Genomic DNA, 23,462 nt, shown 5'->3' with positions numbered 1-23,462 from the left:
CTATATTAAAAATATTTCGTGGTGTGCTGTTGCATAATTGACTAATTTCCAAGCATCGAATGGACGAAGGAAGGAAGCGAAGGGACGAAGGAAAGTGAGGAAGTAACGCGAGGAAGGGACGAAGGAGCGAAGTGTGAGTATGGGGCTTTAGTAGTGGGAGGAGGAGGAGGAGTATAATGAGGAGGAGGATCCCTCATATATTATCTACTAGTAGATAATATATATCTACTAGATAAAATTATAATATTTTATATCTACTAAATACTATTATTTATACCTACTAGATAATATTATCTACTAGTAGATAATATATGAGAAACCCTCCTCCTCATTATACTCCTCCTTCTCCTCCCACCACTAATTCTACACTTTTCAAATACGTTTACCCCTACTCCTATATATTTCCAATATATTTTTGTTTCTATTCGAGAACACTTTAGTTTTTTTAAACCAGATACGTCTATAAAAACCGTATTTTAACAGAAGGGCAACGGTTTTGAAAAGATCGAATATGAAACCAAACCTACAAAATAAAACGACAGATAACAATGTTTATGTCACCTATGTATAAACGTTTCTTTAGTTCATACTACTAGTTAATTCTGTATAACTTGGTAAGGAAGCGCGAAACCTAAAAGATTTTTTTATCAAACCCAACCCTTACTATAAAAAATACCCCATGAATTTCAGTATAGTTATTATAGTTAAATAAATAACGAATATAAAATAATAATAACAGCAATAAAACTAAATTTCATATTATATTTTTTATTAAATAAATAAAATTGGTTTAAACTAACTAGTAAATTTGATAGGGTTCTTTCGAAAAACATTTATATAAATGCTCCCAAAAATCGACACTTTCTTTTTGGAAGTTACTAGAAACTTTTAAATTTGTACCTATATACAGATGCTGCAGCGATTTACCGGACACTTTTGGCCATTGCACATTTTGCAATAGATCTTCTTCACACGGGGTTGGATTGCTAAAAATACAAATTTTAAATAATATATTCTTGACAAAATGGCGAAGGTAATATTAATAATTGAAAAATTTAATATCATTTTGCATTAAATATTTTAAAATTTCATTCACCAATATGTCAAGAAATTTTATTAATGAACTTTTTGGTAGGCAAATATGTAACATAAAAAACGTCGTCAATATGAGATTTACCATATTATCTCACACATTTATTTAGTTTTTTTGTCTAAATGAGTTTGTTATGATTTTTGTTAATATCAATTAAATTAATAAAAATTAAAAATACCCAAATTTAGCAAAGTTAGTCCATAATCTCGTAAGTCTCTCCGATACCAGTCTTTCCTCTTTATTTTTGAATGTTGTAGGTGCTATAGTAAGATTCCACAAATACAGAATATCTGTCGCATGTGCAACACCTTTAACTAAAAATAAAGGTATGTGTAAAGTCGATAATTATAAAATTAAGATATTATTACTATCCGGCCTATACTCTGCTTTGAACTTTAACCACCATCTTCCTAAGCTCCCTTCATAATCGTAAACGTAGTGGTACACTGGGATGAATTTTGACATGAGAACTGTAGTTTTCACGATGGGTCTTAAAAACATATCATCTGAAAGAAACTAAAATAGTTGAAGTAAGTAAAAGTCATAAACATACGAAAAATATAGGCGCAGCTTATTAAATACCAGCTGGTCATATAATTTCAGAGAATAGGAATGTGAAAAAGTCTTAAAGTTCTCTAAAAGGCTTACGTCAGATTTTTATACATTTTTATGATAAATTTTTAACAGCAGCTAATAAATCATTTAATGATGTAAATAAGACGAAATTTCTCACATGGGTGGTCAAATTTTATAGTTCTCATGATATCAAACAGCCTCTGAGAAATGTTTTCAACTCAAAATGCCTTTAACTATGTTTGACTACATCATAAAAAAGGGTCTTCAAATACATCAATGTGATATTTGTCTAAAATTTGCAAAAGAATCCGAATCTCTGGATAACTCGAAATTATTTACCCATTTAAAGGCCTTTGATCATGAAAGTGGAAAAATTTGTTCAATTTATTTACAGGCATTTCAATTTATTTACATTTTATTATTTAAATTATTTATATTAAATTTTGATGAGTTTTGCACTGAAGAAAACATTCAGAGGCTGTTTAATATAATGAAAACTATAGAATTTGACCACCCATGTGAGAATTTTCCTCTTATTTACATCATTAAATTATTTATTAGATTGAAAATATTTTATGCATTAAAGTTTACAAAAAATAAAGATTTATATAGTCGAAAAAAGTCCGATAGAACCAATAGAAATGTAACTATTTTGTCACATCTTTAATTAAATTTTGTTAAATAAATTAATTTTTTATACTATAAATATCTTTTTTTTTTCCCTAATCTCCTACGAGCTGATATAATATGACGAGCAATCTATTAAATTAATGTGAGATTATACAGAAAAGTCCACAGACTTCGAGACATAGGAAAATCAAGTCCATTTAGCGTGTGTCCAAATTTTGACAAGTTTTCAAAAATGACAGTTTTGTTTAGACTGACGTTTAATTTCACCTGACTTCTCGGTGAATGATTTCTTTTTATGGGGGTACATAAAATCTAAAATTTACGGCCATGAAGAAATTCAAAACTTGGAGCAGTTAAGGCAGAAAATATTTAATGCCTTTGACACTGTCACCCCTGATATGTTATCCAATGTGAGGAGGGGATTTTATGATCGTTTGGGTTATTGTTTAATGCAAGAGGGAGGCACTTTTGAACAATTTTTGTAATTTTTTAAATTTCATTATCCTGTTTTTTTACCGTTTACCCATTACCTACCTTGACGAACATGGGAAAACGAAGGTCCTTTTCAGGACCACAAATATTTTGATTGAGAAAATTGGTAACTTTTTTTTGGATTAAAAAACAAAAGTTGTTAATATAATACCAATTTAAAAGTGTTTTAGTAGTTTTAATACACACTATGATATAAAATTTATTATTATTATAATGTACATTATTAATACTATTGTTCATTCGAAATGGCATTAAGGCCCAATTGCAACAATGATTTAAATTTTTCTTAAAGATAAGTAGAGCTTAGAATGAGCTGTATTTATATTTACTTTAATATTCACCTTAAATGAGGGAATTTGACTGATACAATTTTTGAATTTGAATTGTTTTTAATGATACTAACAATTTTAGTTCAATTTTTAATAAAATTTATTTAATATTACTAGAAATCCAAGAGATTTGAAACCTCTTTTAGCGATTTATAACATTCTCAAATGAATTACAGGTGCCCTTATTTTCTATGAAAATCACACAGCTTTTTTCATAGTCGCTGCAGTTGCTATAGCTATAAAAAACTAATTTTTTAAGGTGTGAAAATTGCGACACACACTAAATGGACTTGATTTTTCGTACGTCTCGAAGTCTGTGGACCTTTTTGTATGCCTCGATAACATATTGGTGCAGATTATTTTCACCCTATAACTATAGATTAAAAAAAAACTATACATTGATGCGGATTGTCTATGAACTCTTTCTGAAGGTCACAGAAACCTGAACGCGTAATTCGATGTTCTTTCGCATCTGTTATAGGTAATTTGTGAAAATACAAGCACTTAATTACCTTATTTTTCTAACACGGTATCACTAGCCCTCTTGATTATGAACATTCTAATAAAAAAATCATATAGAAAAGACTATTTTATTCAAAATATCGACAATGAACCAGAAAACCATAATACTAGGTGTATTAATATCTAATAATTAAGATACCAATGACGGTGGATACGAAACGACACTTCAGTGAATTCATGGTATCGCAGAATATCTAGCTACGCGTAGCTAGATATAACACACTTGAGAATAATTTCCAGCAATTTCTTATAGTCTCTTTAGTTATAAATATTTTTTTTCGCAGCCCCTACGGCTGATATTTTCCGAGATACAGCCGAGAGCTATTCTTAGTGGGACACCCGGTACTTAAATTGAATTCTGGTTGTCTTGACTTGAGGGTAATTATATTGATTTAAGCAATTTAAGTCATTTTACTGACTTAACTTGCAGACTATCATGATTTAAGTCAAAAATATAGACTTAAGTCATAAAAACGACTTAAATAACGATTTTGACTTTAGAAATTACTCAAGATTTTAAACTAAAGTCTTTTTAAAACTGACTTGTTGTAGCTCTGCAATTTCTAAATACCTTTGTGAATTCTTCATCTGTTCCTGCAATGAAACCTTTCGATTTGAAGTAATATTGTGCTATTTTTGTTCCTATATACCTCCTGTCTTTATAAGACTTTACATTCATGGTATCTCGTACCAAAGAACTCGGACTAACATCGAACAGAAAGAAAAACGGCTTTGCGGCTTCAATTACTGAAAATATTAAAAAAAACAGGGTAAATGTCAAGGTTAATAAGCTAATTACATAACACCAAAGCCCCGAGTAGTATCATAGTATAAGGAAACTAGTAGCTTTACTCCTTGTCAAATCCTTTGTTCTTTTTCTGCCACTTTATATGACCTTGTTCTCGCATCCCGTGACCACTGACGTAGATGTATAGTCGTGGTCTATAACTAGGCAAAGTATAGTCGTGGCACTCGCCATAGTTTCACAAAGATGTATTTTAGGAAAATATGAGTTCACAATAATTGATCATCGAGTAAAAATTTGCTTGAAAACAGAATATTTTCACATATCGTGTAAGTAACAATTCTTCTGTATCTGAAAATCTTCTGATTGGAAGAAATGCGGAAAAAATATGACATATACAGGGTGAGTTTCCTACGATGTTCTCTATGGGTATCTTGGAAACTACTGAAGATAGAGACTCGGTTAAATGGGGAAAGAATTGCAGTTTTGTGGGGTCATAAATATGCGCCTTTCAGATTTTTGAAAAAGTTCATGGTTTACTAGATATTTCGAAAAAAAAAATTTTGGCTATTTTAAAAATTGTCCCTAATTCCATTATAAGCTATTTTAGACAAAAAGTTTTCAGATGAAAGTTGTAGATAATCACATCCTTAATGAGATTATATCCTCCGTTTTTTTCTAAAGCCTGTCATTTTTGAGATATGACACAAACATATGTTTTTTTTAATGGAAACTATAGTTGGCCATGACTTCAAAAAAAGCGCCATTTTTCAAGCTTTTCGGCGATATAAGCTGTAATATGTTTTTTCGAAAAATTACTGAGTTATAGCCAATTCTTATAATTTTTAAACAATTTCACTTAGTTAGCCATGGAAACAAGTTCAATCATTTTTGCTCTCAGAAATGTAAAACTGTCACATCCAAACTTTGTAAATTAAAATAAACAAAAATTGTAAATATGAATTTTTCAAATGAAGAAAAGCGTGTAGAATTTATTGGTTCAACTTTTCTTGGCCACACATTTTCGAGGATACGTTCATCGGTGAAAGTTACGTTCTTTAGAGAACGGTTTTTAAGACATATGTTAGAAAAGCTAAATTTATTTATAGCCAATTCTTAATGTTGAGTTGCATCTTTTAAAAGTAAATTACTACCTAGTCTCACAGAAGGACCGGTCGACTTAATTAAACTTCTCTCGTACCGCCACAACGATTGTCTCTCTTAATTCATAAGTTTTTTGTAAACCTTATTGTTAACCATACTCCATACAAAAATCTAAAAATGATAAGTCATGTGATCGAGGAGTCCCATGCAATTGGTCCACCTCTTCCTATCCCTGCATTATTATGATACAAATAATTTTTAACATTTCTTTCATTATGGGGGGGGGGAGGTATAATGAAAGTCATGTTGGAACCACTCTATTGATGCACGAGTATCTACATGCCCTTCTTAACTTGAAAAATTCATATTTACAATTTTTGTTTATTTTAATTTACAAAGTTTGGATGTGACAGCTTCACATTTCTGAGAGCAAAGATGATTGAACTTGTTTCCATGGCTAACTAAGTGAAATTGTTTAAAAATTATAAGAATTGGCTATAACTCAGTAATTTTTCGAAAAAAAAGATATTATAGCTTATATCGCTGAAAAGCTTGAAAAATGGCGCTTTTTATGAAGTCATGGCCAACTATGCTTTCCATTTAAAAAAACATAAGTTTGTGTTATATGTCAAAAATGACAGGCTTTAAAAAAAAAACGGAGAACACAGTCTCATTAAGGATGTGATTATCTACAAATTTTATCTGAAAACTTTTTGTCTAAAATAGATTATAATGGAATTAGGGACAATTTTTAAAATAGCCGAAATTTGTTTTGTTCGAAATATCTAGTAAGCCATGAACTTTTTCAAAAATCTGAAAGGCGCATATTTATGACCCCACAAAACTGCAATTCTTTCCCCATTTAACCGACTCTCTATCTCCAGTAGTTTCCGAGATACCCATAGAGAACATCGTAGGAAACTCACCCTGTATAATGACATATTTTTATATTATTATTTATTTCAAACTTTAACAATTAGTTAACAATTTTTTTTTAATTTAAAACAAGTTTATTAATTTTAACATTAATGTGTTTGTTTTGTATTAATATATTAGTTAGGTGATTTTCATTGGATAACTAATACATTGAACAACACATTGTACTAAATAATAAAATAACATAGGTATATAAACTTCAATAGTTGCTAATAAACATTACAGAAATTTCAAAAGAGAAAAGAAGCAAAAACAATAAGAAATAGCATCACTACTTTCTCACGTAATAGAAGAATAATTTTTTACTTATTGTTACCGAGTCCCAAAGGTGCCGAAAGAACCGGAAATTAATAACTTCAAGTCCGGTTCTTTGATATCTCAAAAGAACCGGGAATTTCCGGTTCTGAACCCTAGTTACCATATTATCAAGAAATTATGTTTTTAACTAAAAACAAAAACAATTTCCAGATTTTTTTTCCAAAAAAATTGCGCAGAAAAATCCTCATATTTCTGGGACCAAAATATGCTATCCCTAAAAATATTTGCACTTATTTAAGACTCCCCTGTATAGGGCGATTCACGGTTATGGTACGTTATAGCGTTTCCGGGACTGGAGTTGTTTTTCGTAACCGGTTATTTCGGTACCATACCTCTAAGGAACCGGGATTTCCACTTTTTTTTCGGTACTTTTGGTACTAGCAAAGTTTTGTTCAATGAAGGTACAGTTTGTTAAACAGCAAGCAAGGGAGGGATGGTTCTCAAAAGTAAAATCAATGAAAGATTGAGGTTTAAATGAAAATAATATCAAATTATTAAGTAGTTAAGAAAATTAATCTGAACACAAACATGATTACAAATGACTGCAAAATAAAAACACTAAATCACCACAATACACCAAAACACTTTTATTTTACACTGGACGCACGTTTCGCTAACCATGTTAGCATCATCGGCAGATGATTATAAACTAAAGTACAATCTACAAGTTGAGCGTTTATATACTCGCTCAGTGGGCACCGAGTGGGCGTGGCAAAATCTAGCCAACCGAGTCAGAGCCCACTGAGCGTAACAGTTAGATTTCCGCCACTAGAGTAGTAGGAACAAAGAACTTGAAGGAATTGGACCGTTGACTCTGTTCATACTATCTTTACATTGGTTGGCTAGATTTTGCCACGCCCACTCGGTGCCCACTGAGCGAGTATATAAACGCTCAACTTGTAGATTGTACTTTAGTTTATAATCATCTGCTGATGATGCTAACATGGTTAGCGAAACGTGCGTCCAGTGTAAAATAAAAGTGTTTTGGTGTATTGGGGTGATTTAGTGTTTTTATTTTGCTGTGTAACAGCAAAGGTTCCAACCCTCAACTGTAATCTACAAATGACGCTCAAAAAAAACTCAAAGCACAATTTTACGCAACGCTCGAACCTCGCGACGGAACTCAGCTGAAACGCTCTGCAATCTGCCGATATTCGGCAGATTGTAAAAACTGGCAGAAAATATTTGCGAGAGTGCAACTACTCTTTTCCTTCTACTATGGTATTATTACACAGGTTGATAAGACTTAAGTATGTTTGTATGTAAATAGGAGCAGTTTACCGGAAGTGAGAAGTTTTCCTTCCTGCGAGTTTACGCCGATAATTACAGGTACTCTGGCAAAGTCTCCTGTTTTCAAAGCTCTTAAACTGTCTTTCGTGATGAAAGCTCCGTCGTAATTGGGCTCGATTACTGGTCCAAAGGGGCCGCCGTAGAAGAAGGACTCTAGGAAATTCTGAAAAGGAAAATAAAACACTATAATTGTTTAAGGGTCGGTTTTCAAAGCAAGTATGTACTGTATGTACCACAAAAAACAAATTCATGGAATAACACAAAATATCTGTTTAACAAGTAGCGTATAAATCTATTATCAGTATAAATTTAGAGAATTACTACAAATCAGAAATTACGTTAATCAAATTTCTAAATTACAAAATTTTAATTTTATACGCACTAGATTATACAGGGTGTCCCAGAAATAAGTCCAGGTATTTTAACTGATAGTATAGCTCAACCCTAGAAAAACGCCTAGGATGAATTTTTCTCGAAAAAAAAAATTTAAAATTCCAAATTTTTTGGAATTTTTTTTTTAGTTTTTAGTTAAAAAATTTACAAAAAAGGAAACCCAGAAAAGATCCAGTGGTTCTCAGAATTTTAGCAAAAAATCATTTTTCTTTTGGAAATTTTCAAAGTAAAATAACTCCGTTATTTTCAACTTATTTGAAAAACGACAAAGAAACACCCCTTAAAATACTTGCACTTATTTCTGGGACACCCTGTATAGTTACTGAAAGCACAGAATAAGCTAGATATTCTGTGCTGCAAGTCTCTGAAAATATACAGGGTGGGTCTTAAATAGGTTCCAATATTTTTTGGTGTAGTATATTTCGACGCCAGAAACATGATTATGAGGTTTTTTGCGAAAATTTTTTTTAAAAATTTGGAGATTTTTGAGAAAAAAATTGGATTTTTTTTTATTTTAGAGTTAACTTTTAGCTTAGATAATCTAAGGTTTTTATCAAGAATAAAAATGTTACAGTTAATATCAAATTTCTAAAGATTTTTATTGCAATCTTTGTTTAAAAATAATATGCGGGCAAAAGCAGCAAACATTAAAAGAATTTCCTAGATATACAGAGTAATTCAAACATATCTTTATACAAATGAACATTTTTAATGGATTTGCTATAAAGTTCCCATTCCAAAATAATCAGAATATCATAAATTATACGGGGTGTTTCTAAAAAGTGGCTCACCCCTATAACTTTTTTTTTATTTTTTCAGATAAAAAAACGAGATTTTGTATGTTAGTATATGACATAAATTAGGATTTATTGACATATTCAATTGTTTTCGATCACTTCCTGTTTCACCGGAAATTACACCCTTTAAATGACACTCTCGGTATTTTACTACAACCAAATAATGGTTTCCAAATATGCTAATTGGCCACCCTCGTTCCATTTGAAAAAATCGCGATATGATTAAAAATACGATTTAACCTACCAAGACAAGACACGAAAAACATTAGACGATCAAATCTATTTTCCCAAGGCTTTTTGAATAAAAATAAACGCTTTTAATACAGCCGAAAATGTAAAAAAGCTAGGAAAAAATGTCAAAAGTTGACATATCATATGTCATTCCATTCAGAATGTCATTTTCTATCGAATAAACTAAAAAATATCGAGAATGCCATTTAAAAATCAAAAATTGTAGTCATTTCTGATAAAACAAGAAGTGACCGAAAACAATTAACACGCTAGTCAATCCTAATTTACGTAATAAACTTAATTTTTTACACAGTTAAAACTCTAAAACTTTAAAAAAAAATTTTAAAATTGCAAATTATTGATGCTTTACAACAAGAAATTAGTAAAATGTCAACATTATTTCCGATTTTACAAAAACGCACCTTCAGAAACAAAATATGCCAGTGTCTCTGTTAAAAACAAACAATTTCAAAAAAAGGTTTGGTTTGGTACTTTGAATAAGAAGACTAAGGAAGAAGCATAATGCTATCCATGTATTCATGCATGGTGGGCGGAAAAAGCACCATAAAAGCACTCTAGGGTGGGGATCCTTGACAGTTCCGTTTGACGATTCATTTGACACATTTGAATTTGATTTGAAATTTTGTGGATTTGTCACTCTTTACGGAGCTTATTTTATGTTATTTATTATTTATTCTACTACCGATAGTTGTATAAAGGTAGTAAATCTAGATGGAAATTGTGGCAGAACTTAAATTAACAGTGACACTATCGCGATTTATCGAAAAAGACTCTAAAATAGTTGGTTGTGTAGCGTGCGGTAGATCTCCGCAAAAATTGAGTGAAATAATTGAACAACTTTTCGCTAGTAAGTGACTATATAATATACATACGTGTAATAAACCGATCATTTATGAAATTCACTTAAATTAACTAAATTATATATTTTCTTGCATTTTAGCTTTTATTTACTACTTGTCAAAGATCAGATGTCAAAGAATTTTGATGCGTTAATTTGACTTACCTGCTTCAGTAGCGTATCGGATGTTTGTGTTAATAAATACTTATTATAACTTATCTATTTTTATTAGAATTATATATTTTTATAACAATTTTAATAACTACCAACATTTATTCACAACGTAAAATAAAATAACAAATTATTGAGTTTACCCCACGTCTACCCTACATCATAGTTTTAAATTTTTTAAATAAAATTAGAACGGCACTGATAAAGCGGAATTTAAGTCGGCCATATTTGAGGCCCATCGCGGTGTACCTAAGATTTTTGATATGCTCTTTCCTTAGTCTTCTTATTCGAAGGTTTGGTACTATTTTTGTGAAAGTGACTTTTTACATAATAAAAAATTTACCTTTTTTGAAAAGGTATTTTCAGTGACAAATTTCAATTATAATAATTATTTAATTTAATATAACAGAAAACTAAACTCACTACTGTATAGAGTGTTTTTATCACTTGGTCCGATTTCGATAAATCAGCTTGTCTTAAAAACTTAACCAAGCTGGTACTGTTTTTCGTGTTGAATCCCAAAGCATTTCCAAGATCGAATGCTACCTGAAAGAGAACAAAGGAGCTGTATCAAAATTTACGAAAATAATTCTTATTTATAATTAGGTATTCATCAAAAAAATATCAAGGCTATCTTTAGAACTCGATTATCAACTTTAAGATACTTAGCTTATAATAAGATGATGATCAAACCATATATTTTTAATAATATTGACGACATATTACAATAAACAATATCTTACAAATTATACCCAGACTTATTAGTCTTTAATTTTACTTCCTATTTTTGTTTTTTTTAATTAAAAGCACTTGCAAATGACTAACTAGTAAAGAAAACATAAGCATCATTAAATATATACATATATATCATCAATTTAGAATTAATAATGCAAATTTAATAGATACAGGGCGCTCTAAAAATTATTTAGATTTTCATCAATATTATATTTTTAGTGTGAAATTATAATTACACTCAGATAAAGAAAAAAAAACGCAACAGAGAAATATTTGGTCAGATTTAAAGCGTTATATTTTTGTTATTTTTAGCTCCATTTTCATGAATATTTTAGCAAGCTGTAATATAATGAGGAAGATGCATATATTTTATTTTTCGCCAGAAACTGTTCAGTTTATTAGAATAAATATGTATAAATGCAAAAAAAAAACTTTTTTCTTGAAAGTAGTACCACAATTTTATAAAACGGGCCATTAAAATACTATGGATAAAGCAAACGACGCATCGCGAATTGAAACGATATTCTATTGGTCTGACGTCACCCGCCGTTCTCGTCGACGCGCGATGGCCAGCAGCAGCCAGACGTGTTCCATTTATGTACGTATTTAGGTGGCGTATTAAGACATTTTTGTTGCTTTTAGCGTTGATTGAAGGAGCTTTTTATGTTTTTTTGTGCAGTTATTATTTGTATGTGTTGTGTGTTCTGAGAATTTTTTAAGTAATGGCAGATTCCGAGTTTGTAAAAGCACAATCAGATAACTTGCCAAAAGTCGATGCTTTTATGTTGGCTGCTTTTATAAATACAAATTCCCAATTTATTGGTGCTGAATTACGAGGAAAAAAACAGAGAGGTATGTAACATTTATTCTTTGTAGTACTGACGCATATTTAAGTATAAGTAGGTACATACTGTTACGAACTTTTATATAGTTATAAATTAATGTTATAAACTTATTTTTCAGATCAGGTAGGGAGACGTATGGAGATAATGCTATAGGATATGTAGAAGTGAAAAGAGACAAAAATATTTGTTTAGTACGTGGAAAAATATCTCCAGAGCATAGCGTGAAAAAGAAAGTTTCTTTTAATATATTGACACTCCCTTACCCTTGTTATTTTTAAGATTGTTTTTTTACGAAATTATAGGAAATAAATTGTTTATCAGTAATGAAAATATTATACAAGGTGTCCCATAAGCAAACGCCAAAATTAAGTTACTTATTTAAGTGAAACACGCTATAAATTTTTGGATTATTCGGAAATTTCTAGGTATTCTAGATATATTTCGTGTATAATATCCTATACCTATCTTCAAATGTTTACGAAATATTGACAGTTGAAAAGCGAAAAATACCTACAATTTTCTGGACCACCTTCTTTGAGACACCCTGTATAGAATTAATTTTAAAAGAGAGTATATGAAAAACTATGCAACTTTTTTATTTAATGTTTTCTTCTACTTGCAGTTAAGGCTGTATGTGGGTGTCAAAATATAATGAATAACCCTGTACATTCAAATTTCATATACCTATGTAAGACAATATACATAAATATATGAGCTTACATCAAAATGATCTTCACAACAATAAATCGTAAAAATAGAGGATAATTTAACGTTTTTCTTTTCATCTCTTCTTATGGCCTTGGACCATTTTTTTCTGTTTTCGCTCATCCATTACTATTTATAAATATCACTAATTACTAATTATATATTAATTAACACAAATAACTAAAATTTTGACTCGGATTCAACAGCGTTTAAAAGCAAACTGTGTAAAATAAACACGCGTCTGGCTCCACTCAACGCAGAAGAACGGCGGGTGACGTCACAGCGGCAAGGCGCGGTAGAGAGCGTTTGCCCGGCCATTTAAATTAGCAATATTTAATTATTTTATATTAGAGACATTTCTTAACCGATATCAACGATTTTTTTTGGTTCAATTTGTAATTATATGAACTATTTTTTAAAACTATTATTTAAAAACATGCATTTTCCTCATTATATCACAATTTATTCGTAAACTCAGTTTTTTATAAACTTTAGTATTGGGCATATTGTACAGGGTTAATCGAGGGGTTGTTTTTTACCCTAACTTTAAAACACCCTGTGCAATGATTTCGTGTGCAAATTTTCTTAAAATATAATTTTACAGTCAGAACCATGCCTCCTAAGCATTTTGCTTTTTGGATCATGTCAATACATGCCTTAGTTAATTTTTAAGGTCGAAATGAGCTTGCCACTAACAATTTGCAATTTTTTCAATTATCATTTCTTTTTTGAATTTTAAAATTGTTATTTTTCAATGTGATAAGGCGGCTTTGGTGATTTGGTGATATATTACTGTGAACTGTCCATCATGTTCGACGTTTGGCAAATGCTTGGCAAAAGGGTAAGAGGTCGCGAAGCAATTCATTAAATGAACTTCACTTGAATGGATGGGAAATGAAGAAGAATGGGAAAATATAACGTAATTTGATATATGCAGCCCAGAGTTGTTAAACTATGTAGTAATTAATAAACTACATTTACTACATGTCACAAGTAGTTTTTTAAATGTCGAGTAGTAAATGTGTAGTTTATTTAACTAATGTAGTTTTTTTAAATAACAGTAAAAACATAACCTAAAAACTCTAAAAACTTTCTTTGTTGATCAATTTAACGAAATAAAAAATCTATATTTTATGAATTTGTTCCTTATTATGTAATATTTTTGAGACTTAGTAGTTAAAAATGCTTGGAAGACGTCCATGTCTCCATACCTTCTGGGAAGAGGGGAATTATGAAGTTGTGCCTTTAGATGTAAAAAATTATATATTCTCCTGGAGAATATCTATGGAGAGTTTCTCCATAAGAATTTATAGTTTATTTTGTGTTCAATATTACTTTGTATTTCGTAGAAAATACACTTTTGTTGAAAAAAAATTGTCTTTTTTTCTGATGTTGTTTAACTTATACAAATATAATATAACTTCATACTTCCATGATAAGAATTTGGCTTGATTTTTGTTTAAAATCTAAATTGTTTATGTTTTACTATGTTTATTTTTGTAGGTAGTTTTTGTGTAGTTTTTGAAGGTAGTTTTTAAAATTTTAAAACGTAGTTAATACAAAAAACTACACGTAGTTTTTGGCGTAGTTTTTGCTTCATAAACTACTTAACAACCCTGATGCAGCCTCAGTGACAGTTGACAGTATGAACGGACGTATACAGGCAGTTATAGCAGCCAAGGGCGGCAATACAAAGTATTACGTTATTTTTTACCATTTTTTTCCGTTAGTTTATTTAGGTATTACATATTTTTTTCTATAATATCGTCAGTTCTGTTATTGTTACTAATGTTTATTAAAACCCGGACTGTATTGTTAGTCTTTAACGTTTTATTTTTAATTTAGTATAGAGTATCCAATGCCATTTCTTGACAACCAAAACCATTTCGTCGTATTAAAAATTACATCAAAAAGTAACGATTAATTTAAAATTGTAATTAAAAAATTGCAAATTGATCGTTATCAGTTGATTTTGCTCTTAAAAATTAACAAATTAACAATGTATTGAAAAAGCATGTATTGACATGAATCAAAAAACAAAATGGTCAGGAGTCATGGTTCTGACCGTAAAATTATATTTTAGGAAAATTTACAGACGAAATTATTAAAAGTAAGGGTAGGTACAAAAACAACTTCTCGATTAACCCTGTATAATATGCCAAATACTAAAGTTTATAAAAATCTGAGTTTACAAATTAAAGTTGATATAATTATATTCAGCTTGCTAAAAAAATCATGAAAATAGGGCTAAAAATAACAAAAATATAACACTTTAAATTTGGACAAAACTTTTTCCGTTGCGTTTCATTTTGCATCTCAGTGTAACTTCTACACTTAAAAAGCTAAATAATACCTGTCTTGGATTTCTGTCTAACGCCCAATTACACAGAGGAGTCCCGCTTTGTAATATGGCACCATGAAATAGTCCTTTCGCCTGGTTAGACAGCAAATGAAAGCCTACAGAAGCTGAGCCGGCACTTTCGCCAAAAATAGTAACTTTTCCGGGATCACCGCCGAATTTAACTATGTTTGCTTGAACCCATTTTAAAGCTATAAGTTGATCTTTAAGTCCGTAATTTCCTGGTGAACTCAAATCACTAGTAGACAAGAACCCTAAAAAAATAACCATTATAAAACATGAAAGAATAGCAGAGAAACACAATTTTAGACGAAAAAAGACGACAAATTAAATTTCAACCGTATTTCCTTACTATATATTATACCGTGCTGGCAACTGTTACTTTTGGGTCGGCATTTACATGTGTGGAAGTCAATCGCATAGGGATCTTATTAAGTCGGAGTGAGAGAAATGCGACCGACCGACGCGACGCGCGACGGTGTGCTGTTGCGGCGTTGCCGATACGCCTTTCCTATCAAGTAAAGTAAAATCACGATCGCAAACCGCTTATTTTTAAAAGACTTTTTTTTTCAAGAGATAACTAGATAAAATCATTAGACATGTTTCTGAGCATCTGAAATGGAATTATAAGGATATCGTTAAGGTGTCGTTTTTTTTATAACGAGAAAACGTCAGTAATCGCGATAATATAAAAACTCAACTTTTTAACACATAACAGGCCATAACTCAAGAACCACTTTAGATATTGAAACTTTTTTTAAATTTCCAGGTTGGATATTTTACAATACGTTTACATAAGAAAAATTCGATAATGTTGTTTTTTCCATTCAAAAATTGTAAACAATCCATCCAATTACTTTTAGAGCATAGCAATTTTCAGCAATCGTGTAATTTTTTTATTAATAAAGATTTTCATATACTCTCTACAAAGAAAATACAGCAGAAATATTAACAAAGTTCTTGAAAAAACTACAATCTATTATTTCTAATAGATTTTGAGATATCGATTTTTGAATTCAGAGTTCTAATAGCGCGACCACTATCAAACACCCACTCAATTCCACTTATTTTTACCAAAAATGCAAGTGTTTTTAGCTTGCACTTAAAGAAAATCAAGCTATAGGGCAAATTACAACGGACTCGTTAATAAATAAACAAATTAAGTATCACGAGACGTAATTAAATCGTGAAGCTGAACGCATGACGTACACCTTTCCCTAGAACTTAAAGTACTGACAGAGGTATTGATTGGGTCGACCGGTCAACTGCAACAAATCTGCTATATTCCCTTCCACGTCTCTTAGCGATGTGCACAGTTTCTCGGTTTATTTCATACGTTTGGCAACGTGTTTACTGTCCTCTCTTTGTTCAGTACATTATAAACGCATTGTACTCTTCTTACATACGGAAATCTCGACCCAAGAATAACCTTTGCCAGCCCTTAGTATAAAAATCAGTTCATAACGTTCTTCGCCGTCTTCTGATTTCCAGTCTCCATTGGTCTCTGTCTGTCCCCGTCTATTCCTTCTCTCCACCTCCGTCTAGGTCTCCCTCTCTTTCTTTTACCTTGCGGTGTCCAATTGAGTATTTTCTTTGGGATTCTGCTCCCTTTCATTCTTTGTACGTGCCTGTACCACCTGAGTTGGTTAATTTTGATGTCTTCTGTGCTTAACTCCCATAACGTTCTGAATTTTTTCATTTCTTACTCTATCCAGTTTCAATTTGCCGACCGGGTGCCTCCAAAAGTCCATTTCTGTAGCTGCGAGTAACTGAAGGTTTTTTCTTTCAAATGCTTTTAATTATGCTATTATAAATTTTGTGTTTGTTTTGTTTTGATAGTTAGTACCTGATCCCATAAAATACTGTTGAGTTGTCTAATTGCTTGTCTTCCCTGGTTGTCTCTGTACTCAATTTCAAAGTTCTTGGACAGCCTTAATTAATGTTATGCTGATAGTTTTCTCGAGAGCTTCCCACAATTTAGAATGGGGTACACTATCATACGCTTTCTTGAGGTCTACGTAGAGGAGATATATTTCTTGATTTCTCGCCATCTTTTTCTCAATTATCTGTGTCAGTGTAAATAAATGGTCGACCGTGGATCTACCAGATCTAAATCCCGCTTGTTTTTCAGCCTCCATATCCCGGTATTTTTCCCCAATTCTCTTTTGACCAATTTTTACTTACTTACTCTTAAAGGATAATAAATAAAGAAAAGGTATACAGAGTAAATGAAAAATTCTAAGTAAGTTTTGGCCTCTCAATTTTTAACACTTAATAGCTTAAAACTAACCAATTTACCATAAACTCCAACTCGGTAGTTCAATGTTACTACAATTACGTTCTCTCTTAGTAACAATACTGGACTGTAAAGTGAACTGTTACCCTCTCTAAAATAACCACCATAAAACCATATCATCACTGGTAATCTTTCTTGGATATAGCGTGGATCCTAGAAGTTTAAACTTGTATCGTTAATATTTATTTTGGACAAAACAATATTTTTAATTACTTGTGTGGTGTACACATTGAGATACAAACAATCTTCACTGCCGTGAACATCAAAATCCACTTGGTTCAGTTCAAACTCAATACATGAATGTGATTGTTTTGTGGCATCTAAAATTCCAGTCCATTTGTTGAAAGGTATAGGGTCCTAAAAGTATATAATATACATAGTGAATATTGATTATATATTTGTTTTTTATTGATATTTTTGACATATGATACAAACATATACTGGGTGCGTCTCAAGAGTAGCTCACCCCTATAATTTTTTTATTTCTTTAGATAAAAAAACGAGATATGGTATGTTAATATATGACATAAATTAGGATAGATTGACTTATTCAATTGTCTTTGGTCACTTCCTGTTTCACCGGAAACGGCTACAACTTTTGATTTTTAAATGGCACCCTTGGTATATTTTTACTTTTTTCGTGTCTTGTCCTGGCCGGTTAAAAGATGATCAAATCGTATTTTTAATCATATCTCAATTTTTTCAAATGGAACAAAGGTGTCTCATTAGCTTATTGGGAAAAAGCATTTTTTACGAATAATTTGGTACCACATACTTGGTATTTCGAGTGAAATTGTCGTTATGAACCGCATATTACAATTCCAAATAAAGCCGACATATAGATAAAGACATATGATATGTCATTCTATTCAGAATGTCATCTCTCGTTTCTTTATCTAAAAAAATAAAAAAGTTATAAGGGTGGGCCACTTTTGAGACGTACCCGGTATGTTGTTTTCAATGAAAACCATATAGTTGGTCTTGACTCCATAACAAGCGTCATTTTTTAAGCTTTCCACCAATATACAGATAAAAATTACTGAATTATAGCCAATTCGTATCATTTTTGGCTAATTTCACTTAGTTGGCATGGCATTCTTATTCTATTATGATTTATAACTTATAGAAAAACAGAATATTTTATTAAACAGTTCTTTACAATTAACATTAAACAAATTAAAACTCAAAAAACTAATATTACTCTATTATGAACGGTGTTATTATTATTATTATCGATCATATATGAAAAACAAATCAGGAAATTTGAAAACTAAATGCAAATCATAACATTTAACTTCGATATATTGCATAAAAAATAACACGACATTTTGTTACTTCCTGACATTTTTACTTCCTTTATGCATCCAACACTTATATCAAATGACCAGCTTGTTAATTTGTAATGATTGATTTCAAGATCTTCCTAGATTTTAGTAAACAAAAATATAATTTGAAATCAAGGTTAGCATTTTTAGCAAGTACTATTGACTATATAGTTTGAACAATACTATCTATTTTAGTTTTATATTAATTAATTTATTCTGATCACTGAAAATAATATTATGATATATGTTCTTTTTTAAATGATATCAACTCAACCTTTCATTAAGGTAGTAAATCCTAGTCACTTTATATTTTTTTAATTACATTTGATTTTAACACGCTTTAATAAAATATAAAATTTAATATTATTTTATTAGTTTTTTTATTTTTAGTATTTTTAGTTAGGTTTGTTTTTTATTTTTTAATAAATATTTGTATTTCATTTGCACAAAATAAAGTAAAAGAATACTCTTCCGTCACAACCTGTTTATTTTTGTTGATAATAATTGTTATTTTATTTAAAATAACCATTTTATTATTTATTTTATTGCGCATATTTATATAAAGAAAGGCATCTCTGTAGTCGAAAATACATGACTAAAATTTAATGCCTATTAATGGTAAGTAGAAACAAAGAACTTAACATAATCTACATTCTTTAGTATCTTCCTATTATAAATATTAATTAGCTTAGATTCGTACACGTTTTTTTTTCTTATATTCAACTTGAATTAATAATTAAATTTAAAATGTTTTTGTCTGATGTTGTCTGTTGTTTTGTAAAGTGATAAAATTATTGAAATGTTAGTCAAATTTATTCAGTAAGTTTCTGTATGCATGGTCTGCTCAGCATGAAAATATAATACAATCTCGACAGAAGAAATAATGTAGACAAACCCTGTCATTAATACCTACATTAATTATTATATTATTATTTTGCTAGATAAACAAAACCTTTTATTTAAAGGAGTCTATTTCCTCCTATATTTTTAGGGTTATATTGTTTCTGGTTTCTTTTTGTTTCACCGGAACACACATCTGTTTCCTGTTTCAAATTTTAATGAACAGTGCTTCTCATATAATCAATAAAATAAAAATATACGAAATAATATACATGAACTGATTTCTTTCGAAAATCGACATCTATGAAATTATGAACCCTTCCTGGACACAAACGGTACATTGTGAGACAGAAAATTGTAGAGAGAAACAGGCCCTATAACATAGGATGCAATATTTTAATGAACAGTGCTATCCATAAAATCAATAAAATGAAAAATATACGAAATAATATACATGTACTGATTTCTTTTGAAAATCGACATCTATGAAACTATGAACCATTCCTGGATACAAACGGTACATTGTGAGACAGGAAACTGCAGAGAGAAACAAGCCCTATAACATAGGATACAACATTTTAATGAACAGTGCTTCCCATATAATCAATAAAATGAAAAATATACGAAATAATATACATGTACTGATTTCTTTCGAAAATCGACATCTATGAAACTATGAACCCTTTCTGGACACAAACGGTACATTGTGATACAGAAAATTTTAGAGAGAAACAGGCTCTGTAACATAGGATACAACATTTTAATGAACAGTGCTTCCCATATAATCTAGAGAAAAATAACAGAAAAAATGGCGTGGTCCTTAAATTTTAGTAAAAAATCATTTTTTAGATAATTATTTTCAAAGTAAAATAATTCGTCTACTTTGGGCTTATTTGAAAAACGACAAACAGAAAATATGAATCGGCTCATAAAATATTTGTACTTATTTTAGATTCAACCTATACAGGGTTGTTCACCACATACGACACGGAGCATTGTAGCTAAATGATTAGATTTTTACAATTGTAAGTTTTGGGTTCGTTGAAGGACTATTAGAGCTACAATTTAAAAATATTTTTACAAGATACAGAGTGTGCCAAATATGTAAAAAATATTATAGTTGTATTTTTTTAAATGGAATATCCTATATATTATACAATTTTTAGATTCTACGAATGAAGTAAAGGTAAATTTGATTAAGATTTATCACACTAAACCTTACTGTTTTTGAAATATTTTCAATTTTGTGAAATTGCAGTAAAAAATTTAAGGCTTCATTTCTCCAAGGGTATCAAAGTTTTCAATACTACATATTTACTGAAGATTATTTATTGATCAGATATTGTGTTGCGATAATAAAAATTATACTTTCTTATACAAAGTGTCCAAAAATTTATGTTAAATAATGACTAGCTTTAAACGGCTGTAACTTGTTTAATTTAAATGGAACACCCTGTATATTTTACTTAAATCATATGCACTATTTAATTGTCTATCAAATTATATTATACCGTTTTTTACCTATCTCTTAAGTTTTCGTAGAAAATGCCTTTTCTTATAATTTAGACCTCATTTATCACTATACCCATGGAATATTGACATTTTAGATTATTTTTAAAGATGTAACAAATTTTCAAAGAGTACAGATACTAATATTGTCGATATAGTTCGATCCTAGTATTCAGACTACATTAATTGACTGTTTACGTTGATTAATCAATACTAAAAACTAAAAAAAATCCAAATTCTAAAAAACTGAATTTTGCATGTGCATTAGACAGTATAAATTTTATTTTAATTTTTGACGAATGCTTATTTTTATAACAGAGACGTTCATTTTCGTAACTTATTATTATATCGATTTCTGAGTCAAATCCACATTTATTTAGAATAATTTATTAATTAAAATAGTATGTAATTAACTAATATTTGTGAGGAAATTGTATTTATATAATAGGTATACTCTTTTACAAAGATTTAAATAGTTTTCTGTTTGTAACAAATGGGCTTGCAATATTATTATTTTTGAATAGTATTTGGTACATATGTTACTTTAAAAAAAATCTAAAATGTCAATATTCCATGGGTATAGTGATAAATGAGGTCTAAATTATAAAAAAATGCATTTTCTTTGAAAACTTGAAGAGACAGGTAAAAAATGGATAGTACAATTTGATAGACAATTAAATTGTGCATCTGAATCACGTAAAATATACAGGGTATTCCATTTAAATTAAACAAGTTATTGTCGTTTAAAGTTTAAGTGTGATAAACCTTGATCAAATTTACCTTTATTTTAATCGTAGAATCTAAAAATAGAATAATATACAGGGTATCCCATTTAAAAAAATACAACTATAATGTTTTTTACTTATTTGGGACACTCTGTATCTTTTAAAAATATTTTTAAATTGTAGCTCTAATGGTTCTACAACGAACCCAAAACTTACAATTTGTAAAAATCTAACCGTTTAGCTACAATACTCCGTGTCGTATGTGGTGAACAACCCTGTATAGTCTCATATATTTCCAAGTATATTGCTTAATATACATTTTAATAAAATTAAAAATTTCAATTTAAATTATTATAAACTTACTCTGAACCTTAAATCTCCTACAGGTGGCTGGGCAAATGGTATTCCTTCGAAACTATAATAATTCCTCCCATCGCTCAACCCCTTTACACCCCCTCTCAAAACTCCACTCTGCACTTCGACTTGAACGAACCCCTAAAACATACCATCACTTATAAAATGCACGCCACCAACTGCAATATACCACCCTCAGCCCGTCACGGCTCACAGCACCCACCACCCATCGACATAGAACTATGTAGAGCGGTAGCAGTTCACTTTGGCCTATCAGCATCGCGTTATTTTTCGAGAACCGTCGATTTATCGGACGAGGAAAAACATCGGGAGGCCGATAGAGCGCCAAATAAAACTCGATCATATCGAATTTAACTATATAAAAGCTGTGTGGACTAGGGATGGGCAGAAAACCGTAAACTGCGATTCAATCGCAGAGATTCTAAAATCGCGTTTTCAACCTGCGCTGGCTTTCGTAATAAACTGCGATTTCTTCTATCTTATATGCATGACTCCAAAAAATCTCATTCGCAAAGAAATCTTTTGCTTTTCATAGTAAACTGAATGAAGTAATTCTTTTAGTTTTTCTTTTTTATTTCTCACTTACAGATCTACAGTTGAGGGTTGGAACCTTTGGTGTTACACAGCAAAATAAAAACACTAAATCACCACAATACACCAAAACACTTTTACTTTTATCAGCAGATGATTATAAACTAAGTTTATAATCATCTGCTGATGATGCTAACATGGTTAGCGAAACGCGCGTCCAGTTTAAAACAGCAGATGATTATAAACTTAGTTTATAATCATCTGCTGATGATGCTAACATGGTTAGCGAAACGCGCGTCCAGTGTAAAAGTAAAAGTGTTTTGGTGTATTGTGGTGATTTAGTGTTTTTATTTTACTTACAGATCTATTGTGTGTTCCCCTTTCTTGAGTTATAACGAGTTATAACTCATCATACAACCTCAGGGCTTTAACAAAAGCCACTATCTGAGACGGCTCCACAGAGGCCAGCTCTCCATCCTCCACATCAGCCGTACCAAAGTTCATGGCACGAAGCTGTTCTGGTGCTGCCCCATTTTCCCCACAGAATCCCCTTTTCTAGCTAGATCATTTGCTTTTACATTGCCTTCTATCCCTTGGTGAGCGGACAACCAGAGTAGAAGAACTTTATTTCCTTGACTAATTTGTTTAGCTTCTCTAGGTATTCTTTGACCAACTTTGAATTGATAGTTAATGAGTTGATCGCGTTTAGTGCTGCTTGACTATCGGATAAG

At 30.6% G+C, this 23,462-nt stretch overlaps 1 protein-coding gene across 1 annotated transcript; it reads right to left on the bottom strand.

Annotated features, from left to right (window-relative positions):
- Positions 1–794: 794 nt before the first annotated feature.
- Positions 795–22,528, bottom strand: LOC115883122 (venom carboxylesterase-6-like). Its single transcript, XM_030901433.1, has 11 exons — positions 22,373–22,528; positions 22,189–22,320; positions 17,640–17,783; positions 17,429–17,579; positions 15,125–15,384; positions 10,910–11,032; positions 8,027–8,198; positions 4,214–4,389; positions 1,462–1,609; positions 1,272–1,407; positions 795–986 (listed from the first exon to the last, which is right to left on the bottom strand). The coding sequence occupies exons 1-11, from the start codon at positions 22,457–22,459 to the stop codon at positions 800–802; spliced, it is 1,716 nt and encodes a 571-aa protein (XP_030757293.1). The 5' UTR covers positions 22,460–22,528; the 3' UTR covers positions 795–799.
- Between the last annotated feature and the right edge of the window lie 934 nt (positions 22,529–23,462).

This window comes from Sitophilus oryzae, unplaced genomic scaffold (assembly GCF_002938485.1).
Source record: "Sitophilus oryzae breed Bouriz unplaced genomic scaffold, Soryzae_2.0 scaffold_180_pilon_pilon, whole genome shotgun sequence".
Classification (NCBI taxonomy): Eukaryota; Metazoa; Arthropoda; class Insecta; order Coleoptera; family Curculionidae; genus Sitophilus; species Sitophilus oryzae.
The sequence above is the reverse complement of the archived record's forward strand: the minus strand, read 5'-3'. Positions and strand labels throughout refer to the sequence as shown.